Source organism: Onychostruthus taczanowskii, unplaced genomic scaffold (genome assembly GCF_017590055.1).
Source record: "Onychostruthus taczanowskii isolate IOZ18803 unplaced genomic scaffold, ASM1759005v1 scaffold91, whole genome shotgun sequence".
Lineage (NCBI taxonomy): Eukaryota > Metazoa > Chordata > Aves > Passeriformes > Passeridae > Onychostruthus > Onychostruthus taczanowskii.
Window position 1 is genome coordinate 323,067 of NW_024507105.1, and position 8,508 is coordinate 331,574.

Sequence of the window (8,508 nt, forward strand, 5' to 3'; positions counted from 1 at the left end):
CTGCCGGGGCTGCGGCTCGGGCTCGGCCCGGTGCTGCTCGGGCTCGGCCCGGTGCTGCTCGGTGCCGCCGCCGCTTTCAACCTGGACCGCACCTTCCCCGTGCTCAAGGAGGGCCCCGCCGGAGCCTTGTTCGGCTTCTCGGTAGCGCTGCACCGGGAGACGGAGCGGCGGGAGCGGAGCCTGTGAGCGCGACCCCCGTGCGGAGCGGGAGAGCGAGGGGAGGCTCACCTGAGAGGGGGGGGTTGGCACGGGGGAGAACGGGGAGGGGTCCCCCGTGGGGGTGCGGGGGGTCCCCGGGAGGATCGGGGGGGGGTCTCCGGTGCATGGGACCCCCGTGAGGCGGAGGAGAGTGAGACAGCGCTTTACACAGGTAAAGACCCCCCCCTTCACAGGCGCCCCCGTGAAGGGGGGGGTCTGCCGTGGGGGGCGGAGGCGTTCTGAGTGCTCCCCGCGGGGTGCGGATCCCCCGTGGGGTGGGGCAGAGCCGGGAGGGTCCCCGGGGGGGGGAGGGGGCTCCACGTTTGGGGGGTGGCCCAGAGCCCGGCTGAGGGGGGGTCCGCGCTCCGCAGTTGCTCCTGGGGGGGGGTCCCCCGCTCGTGGGACGCCCCCGCTCTTTTCCACACCCCGGTATTGGCGGGGGTCCCATCGCTGGGGGTCCCTCCCCGAGCCCCCTCCTCACTCCCCGCCTGCTGCGGGGGTCCCGGTGACACCGGGGGGGGGGGGGCTGGCAGCAGCGCGGGGACACCCCCTGTCCCCCCGGGTGGTCTCAGAACCCCTCTGAGGGGGGGATTCCTCCCCAGCGGAGCGGTCCCGGCCGGCGCCGACCCCCAGCGGGGCTGCGGCGGAGCCCCCCGCGCCCCCCCGGTGCCGCCGGTGCCCGGGAACCTGTTGGGCTGTGGCTGCCGCTGCCGGGCACAGCTCCAACAAAAGCCCTTTTCAGCCGGAGCGGTCCCCGTGCCGTCCCGCCGCTGTCACTCGCCGTGTCCCCCGCCGTCCCCCCGCTCCCGGTGCCCGGTGCCTCCCGGCCGGGAATTCCCGTCCGTGCCGGGAGAAGGCTCCGCCGCAGGGCTGGGCTGCCTTTGTCCGCCTCAAGGGCACGGCTTTTTGCTGGATCACCTTCCCCGCCTGCGGGGGGCTCCTCGGAGACCCCCGGGGGTCCCGTTTTTCCCGGGGGAGGGGGGCGGCGGGCAGCAGCTGCCGGGGCCCGGCATGTGCCGCTCCGCATTCCAGGGATGCATTCGGGGCCGTGGGATGAGGAGCCGCTGCCGCTCCCTGCGGAGCTCCGGGGGCTGCGGGACCCCCCCCGTGCCCGGGGGGACACTCAGGTCCCCCCCGCGGCCGGGCCCTGCCCGCTCCGGTGCCACCGGAGCAGCCACCGGGGGGGCACCGGGCGGGGGTCGCGGCCGGCACCGGGACTGATCCGTTCGTGTCTTCCCGGCAACGGCCCCGGGGGGGTTCGGGGGGGCTGTGACAGGGACGTGCCACCCCCGCACCTGCGCCACGTGTCCCGGCGTGTCCCAGCGCGGTCCCGGCGGGGAGCGGAGGCTCCGCCGGCTCCGGAGCCAGAACCCCCCCGGGGCATTCGCGGCCCGGCCCCCGGAGCCTCCGCCGCCCGTTCCCTCGGCGGGGCCGGGAGCAGCGCGGGGGGGTCCTGTCCATCCCGGGGGAGCGGGGCTCAGCTCGGGCCGGCGCTGGGGGGCTCCGGAGCCCCCCGGGGGTCGCAGCCGCGCCCCGGTGCCGGTGGAGGCTGCCGTGCCCTCTGCCCGCAGGTGCAGGGTGGGGACAGGAAAGGGACATTTCCTGCCACCGTCACGCCGGTCTGCCGCTCGGGAGGGGGTGTCCCGTGATTTTTTTGGGGGGGGGCTGGCTCCTGCCCCGGCTGTCGGGACGGCGGTGGGACCGGAGGGGCGCTCCGGGGCAGCGCCGGCACTCCCGAATTCCCGGGCGGGGCCGGGGCGATGCCGGAGCCCCCCCCCCCGTTCCGTTCCGTTCCGTTCCAGCCCCGCGGAGCTGTGCCCAAGCAAAGGTTTATTTGCTCGCTCCTCCCCGGCCAGGTGAGGCTCTTATCAGCGCTCCCGAGACTACCGAGCTCCGCGGGCCGCCCTCGTCCGGCCGCTCCCACCGGGAGCCGCTCAGCCCGGCCCAGGTGGGTTTGGAGCTCCCTGGGTCACCTGGGGAAACTGAGGCACGGCTGATCCCTAGGAAAGCTGAAGATCCCCCCCCTCAAACTCTGCAGGCAGAGGGGAGGCAGCACCCACATCTGCAGCCCTGTGGGAATTGGGGCTCTGCTTGGGGGTCTCCCTGATTGCAGCTGGCTGCTGAGGAGAGCAGCGCTCTCCTGGCTGCGTTCCCGGCTTTCCCTCCCCCCGGCCGGGCTTTTGCGGATTGCTGGAGCTGGCTGAGCTCCCCCTGCCTTGGCCCGAATCCGCCGGGGTCCTGCGGGGCTGCGGCTGCTGGGCAGGAGGAGGGGGACGGATGTGGGGCCGTCTGTCCGTCCGTCCATCCATCCATCCATCCATCCATCCATCCATCCATCCATCCCTCCAGGAGCCGTTCCCCCTCTCCTGGCCCCTTCCCCGCTGGATTTCCGTGCCCAGGGACCCCCCTGGCAAACACAGAGCCCTGGGGGCGGGCCGGGTCCCCCCCCCCGCCCGTTCCTCCCCTCCCGGCTCCCTCACCCCCGGAGCGTGGTGGGAGATGGGTGAGGAGCTTCCCTCGCTGCCCAGCTGCTCCCTGGGGAGGGGGCTCCGCGGCTGGGGGGGGGTTGTACGACCCCCCTGTTCCGTGCTGAGGTGCCCGGGTGGGATTCTCTGCCATCCTCGCTTCTCCCACCCCAGGGAGGGGCCGCAGTTTGGGGTCCTGGTGCCCGGACCCTCCCACGGCCCCCCCTCCCAGCTGAGCCAGCGCTGGCAGGGAGCCCCCCCGCGCTTCCATCCAGCCCCCCCCGCGCTTGCCAGGGCGGATTAGGACGGAGCACGGCCTCACATTCCTGCTTCCCTCCCGTCCCGGCCTCCCCCTCGTGCCGTTCTGGCCATCTCCAGCACAACCGCAGCTCCCCGTCCCCCCGGCCCGCTGGGACCAGTGCCACAAACTGCTCCCGGACCCCCAGAATCCCAGCTCCGCTCCCCCGGGATCCCCGGGAAGCCTCACGGCCGGGTGGGGGCCGCCCCTGGGTGCCCCCCCGCCCCGTGCTCGGGAAGGTCCCGCACTCCCCCTTTCCCAGGAGCGGAGCTGCGGGTGGGCTGCCGTGCCGTGCCGTGCCGTGCCGGGAATCTTGGCTGGAGGCAGCGGCATGCCGGAGCTGCTTGCCTTGGGTGGGCTCCCGCCCCCCGGGACCCGCGGGGACGGCGGGGTCCGGCTGAGCCGGGACCACCGGGGGAGCCTGGGGGCACCCCCGGGGCTGCAGGTCCCGCTGGGGGCAGGACCCCCCCAGCTCTGAGTCACGGCAGCTGTCCTGAGTCACTTCCCCCCCCAGGTAAGAGGGCCCCCCCCACCTGCAGCCCCGGGCTGACTCAGCCGCCCCGGGGGGGTCCCGGCGTGCCGGGGCGGGGGCTGCCCGGGGCCCCGCATTCCTCCTGCGCCTGGGCTTTGAGTCAGCGCCCGGCCCGCCCGGACGTGCCCGGCTGTCGGCCCCGCATTGCTCGGCTTGCCGGCGCTCCCTGCCCGCGGGCGCTGCCGCGGGGACAGCGGCGCTCGGCCTGTCCTCGCTGGGATGGGGACAATGAGGGACAGCGGCACTTGGTCTGTCCTTGCTGGGCTGGGGACAGCGGCACTTGGTCTGTCCTCGCTGGGATGGGGACAGCGGCGCTTGGTCTGTCCTCGCTGGGATGGGGACAGCGGCACTTGGTCTGTCCTCGCTGGGATGGGGACAATGGGGACAGCAGCACTTGGTCTGTCCTCGCTGATGGCCCTGCTGAGCACTGGCCAGCTCGTTGCCCTGTGAGCAGCTGTGGGTGCCGTGTCCCTTCTGTGTCCTCTGTGCCATGTCCTGTGTGACATGTCCCCTTCATGTCCTGGGTGCTGTATCCTGGGTGCCGTGTCCTGGGTGCTGTGTCCTGAGTGCCATGTCCTGAGTGCAGTGTCACCTCCATGTCCTGGGTGCCGTATCCTGGGTGCCATGTCCTGCCGTGTCCCCCCGTGTCCTGGGTGCTGTGTCTCCTCCATGTCCTGGGTGCCGTGTCACCTCCATGTCCTGGGTGCTGTGTCCCCTCGTGTCCTGGGTGCTGTGTCCCCTCCATATCCTGGGTGCTGTGTCCCCCCATATCCTGGGTGCCATGTCCCCCCGTGTCCTGGGCGCTGTGTCCCCCTGTGTCCTGGGTGCTGTGTCCCCCCGTGTCCCGCCTGCCAGAGGGAGGCACTTCCTCCCCCAGCCCGGCCACCTCCACGCCATTGTCCCGGCGCTCCCGAAGGACTTCCCGGCGGAAAGGCTGGCCCTTCCGGAGCCCTGCGGCCGTGCCAGCTCCCCTGCCAGGGCTTAGGACCTTCCTTGGGGTCCCCGGCATCTTCCTTTGGGGTGGGGGGTCCCTTCAGCATCACCTGAAGGTGCCGGAGGCACATCCAGCCCGGAATGCCAATGTCCCCCATGGCACTGCCCTTCCTGGGGGAGGTCACCCCTGGGAGGTGCTGCCTGTCCTGGGACAGCCCCGTGCTGCCCGAGCCCCTCCGGCCTGAGGGGTGTCTGTCCGGGATGAGGGGTGTTTGTCCAGGCTGAGGGGTGTCCATCCCACACGAGGGGTGTCTGTCCGGCCTGAGGGGTGTCTGTCCTGGATGAGGGGTGTCCATCCCACATGAGGGGTGTTTGTCTGGGATGAGGGGTGTCCATCCCACATGAGGGGTGTTTGTCTGGGATGGGGGCGTGTCTGTCCTGGATGAGGGGTGTCCATCCCACATGAGGGGTGTCTGTCTGGGATGAGGGGTGTCCATCCCACACGAGGGGTGTCTGTCCTGGATGAAGGGTGTCTTGTCCTGGAGGAGGGGTGTCTGTCCTCAATGAGGGGTGTCCATCCCGAATGAGGGGTGTCTGTCCCACACGAGGGGCGTCCATCCCACACAAGGGGTGTCCGTCCCACACGAGGGGTGTCTGTCTGGGATGAGGGGTGTCCATCCCACACGAGGGGTGTCTGTCTGGGATGAGGGGTGTCCATCCCACACGAGGGGTGTCCATCCTGGATGAGGGGTGTCCACCCCACACGAGGGGTGTCCGTCCCACACGAGGGTGTCTGTCCCCCCTCCCCGCTCCCGGGGCTCTGTCCCTGCTGTCCCGCATTCCCTGGCACACCGCTCGGCGCTGTCGGCCGGACACGCCGCAGCTGCCGGGGCTGCGGAGGGATCAAAGCCCGGCCGGGGGGGCCGGGGGTGTTTACACGGACGCGGTGTTCAGAGCAGCCCCTCCCTCTTGTTTTCCCCGCCAGCGCAGCGAGGGTTGGGGGGGGTCACTGTGACCCCTCTTCCCACCCTCATGCACAGGGATGGGGGCTCAGCCATGGGAAGGGGTCTGGGAAGGAATGGGGGGAGCAATGACTCTGTCAGTCTGTCCCTGAGGCCATTCGGGGTCCCTGTGTCCCCTTCCAGCTCTGGAGATGAGGCTGACCCCGTTATTTGGGGGTGTCAGGGTGTGACAAACTCTGGGGAAGCAGCTCCGCTGTCCCCCAGGTGTCCCCTCCCCAGGGTGCCCACCAAAATGAGTTGGAGGGGTTTGGGGGGCTGGACCTACCCACCCACGTGCCCCCTTTGTGCCCCCCAGGCTGCTGGTGGGGGCCCCCCAGGACGCGGAGCCGGTGAACGGGACACGGACGGGCGCCGTGTACGCCTGTCCCCTGAGTGCCACCACCCGCGACTGCCAGCGCCTGCCCATCGAGCTCAAGGGTGGGTGACTCCCCCCCGGGGTGTGTGACCACCCCAAAACCCCCCCAGGAGCGGGGACCCCCTCTCAGGCCGGCTGTTCCCCCGCAGATGAGCCGGACAAGGCCATCATCGAGGACATGTGGCTGGGGGTGACAGTGGCCAGCCAGCGGCAGCCACCGGGGAGGGTCCTGGTGAGTCGGGGGCACCGCGGGCTTTGCACACCCAGATCCTTCCACACCCAGATCCTTACACTCCCAGATCCTTACACTCCCAGACCCCAGATCCGCTTTGCACACCCAGATCATTGCACACCCAGATCCTTGCACACCCAGATCCTTACACTCCCAGATCCTTACACTCCCAGACCCCAGATCCTTACACACCTAGATCCTTACACACCCAGATCCTTGCACACCCAGATCCTTACACTCCCAAACCCCAGATCCTTGCACACCCAGATCCTTACCCAGACCCCAGATCCTTACACACCCAGCTCCTTACACGCCCAGATCCCGGATCCTTGCACACCCAGCTCCTTACACACCGAGATCCCGGATCCTTGCACACCCAGATCCTGGTTCTTTACACACACACACCCTTGGGGTGTCCCCACACCTTTAGGGGTGTCCCCTGAACCTCAGTGTCCCTGCTGTCCCCAGGCCTGTGCCCACCGCTACACGCGGGTGCTGTGGCTGTCCCTGGGCTGTCCCTGGGCTGTTCCTGGGCTGTCCCTGAGCTGTCCCTGTCCCTGTGCCAGGCCTGTGCCCACCGCTACACACGGGTGCTGTGGCTGTCCCTGGGCTGTCCCTGAGCTGTCCCTGCTGTCCCCAGGCCTGTGCCCACCGCTACACGCGGGTGCTGTGGCTGTCCCTGGGCTGTCCCTGAGCTGTCCCTGAGCTGTCCCTGTCCCTGTGCCAGGCCTGTGCCCACCGCTACACGCGGGTGCTGTGGTCGGGGGCGGAGGCGCAGCGCCGCATGGTTGGCCGCTGCTACGTGCGGGGCAACGACCTGCGCCTGGACCTGGCTGACGAGTGGCAGACGTACCACAACGAGATGTGCAACGCCAACACCGACACCGACGAGACCGGCATGTGCCAGATGGGCACCAGCGCCGGCTTCGGCGCCAACATCATCTACTTCGGGGCGCCCGGCGCCTACAACTGGCAGGGTGAGGGTCCTGGGAGGGGACCTGCCACCCCTGGGGTCACCCCTTCTCCTGGGGGTTCCCCTTACCTTTGGGGACACTTCCTTCACAGGGGGTTTGTGCCCCCGTGGGACCCCGAGGTGCCCGTGTCCCAGTGGGACCCCGAGGTGCCTGCACCCCTGTAGGACCCCGAGGTGCCCGCACCCCCGTGGGACCCCGAGGTGCTCGTGCCCCCGTGGGACCCCGAGGTGCCCGTGCCCCCTGGGACCCCGAGGTGCTCGTGCCCCTGTGGGACCCCGAGGTGCCCGCACCCCCGTGGGACCCTGAGGTCCCTGTGCCCCCCAGGGACCCCGAGGTGCCCGCGCCCCCGTGGGACCCCGAGGTGCCCGCACCCCCATGGGATGCTGAGGTCCCTGTGCCCCCGTGGGACCCCGAGGTGCCCGCGCCCCCGTGGGACCCCCCAGTGCTGAGGTGACCCCCCCTCCCCGCTCCAGGCACGGATTACATGCTGCAGAGGGAGACATGGGACCTGCACGACTTCTCCTACCCCAACAAGAGGAACGGCAACACCTACATAGGTGGGGGGAGCCCCGGGGGGGTTGGGGGCGAGGAGGAGGAGGTTTGGAGGGGACGGATTTAGGGGGGTGGGGGGCCCAGGGAGGCTTGAAGACCCCCCTGGGACGGTGAGACCGGGGGGCAGTGGTGACATTGGGGTGACATCGGGTATATGGAGGGAGAAGGGCTGAGGAGGAGCTTTGCGGGCTGTGAGTTTTGGGTGTGGATGTTAAAGGCACGAGGGACACGTGGGGACACTTAGGGACACTTAGAGACACTTAGGGACACTTAAGGAGGGTGTGAGCAGTTCCCAGTGCTCCCCCCGAGATACCCGGGGCTGGAGGGACCCAGGACGGGATGCGGGGCCTCGGCGGGTGGGGGGGACACGAGGGGGTCTCGGGGGTCCCCGTGCCCTCCCTGACGCGGCCCCCGCAGGGTACACGGCCGAGGTGGGCAGCGCGGTGCTGCAGCGGGACGCGGTGACCGTGGTGACGGGCGCGCCGCGGTACCGGCACACCGGAGCCGTGCTGCTGCTGAGCCGCGGCGCCCGGCAGACGCTGAACCGGAGCCTGCTGCTCCCCGGGCCGCAGGTCGGCTCCTACTTCGGCAGCGCCCTCGCCCTGGCCGACCTCAACAACGACGGGTGAGGGGCCACGACCCCCCCGGCTCACCTGGGGCTCACCTAGAGGTCACTTGGGCTGGGGTCTGTCAGCTCCTGAGGGTGGGGGGGCTTAGGATGTCCTGAAGCTTAGGTGGGCTTGGACCCCGAAGTTCCCATGGGTGGGGGTCTCACCTGGGATATCCTGCAGCTCTCAGGGGTGGGGGTCTCACCTGGGACATCCTGTAGCTCCTATGGGTGGGGGTCTCACCTGGGACATCCTGTAGTTCCCATGGGTGGGGGTCTCACCTGGGACATCCTGTAGCTCCTATGGGTGGGGGTCTCACCTGGGACATCCTGTAGCTCC

General features: G+C 70.3%; 1 protein-coding gene across 1 annotated transcript in view; it reads left to right on the plus strand.

Annotated features, from left to right (window-relative positions):
• ITGA3 (integrin subunit alpha 3) overlaps nucleotides 1-8,508 on the plus strand; it is a 19,467-nt gene that overhangs the window by 3,378 nt on the left and 7,581 nt on the right. The window contains exons 6-12 of the mRNA XM_041426249.1: nucleotides 3-182; nucleotides 5,744-5,865; nucleotides 5,953-6,035; nucleotides 6,763-7,012; nucleotides 7,483-7,566; nucleotides 7,979-8,186; nucleotides 8,291-8,295. Of these exons, the coding sequence (XP_041282183.1) occupies nucleotides 3-182; nucleotides 5,744-5,865; nucleotides 5,953-6,035; nucleotides 6,763-7,012; nucleotides 7,483-7,566; nucleotides 7,979-8,186; nucleotides 8,291-8,295 (932 nt within the window). The remainder of the gene's footprint in view (nucleotides 1-2; nucleotides 183-5,743; nucleotides 5,866-5,952; nucleotides 6,036-6,762; nucleotides 7,013-7,482; nucleotides 7,567-7,978; nucleotides 8,187-8,290; nucleotides 8,296-8,508) is intronic.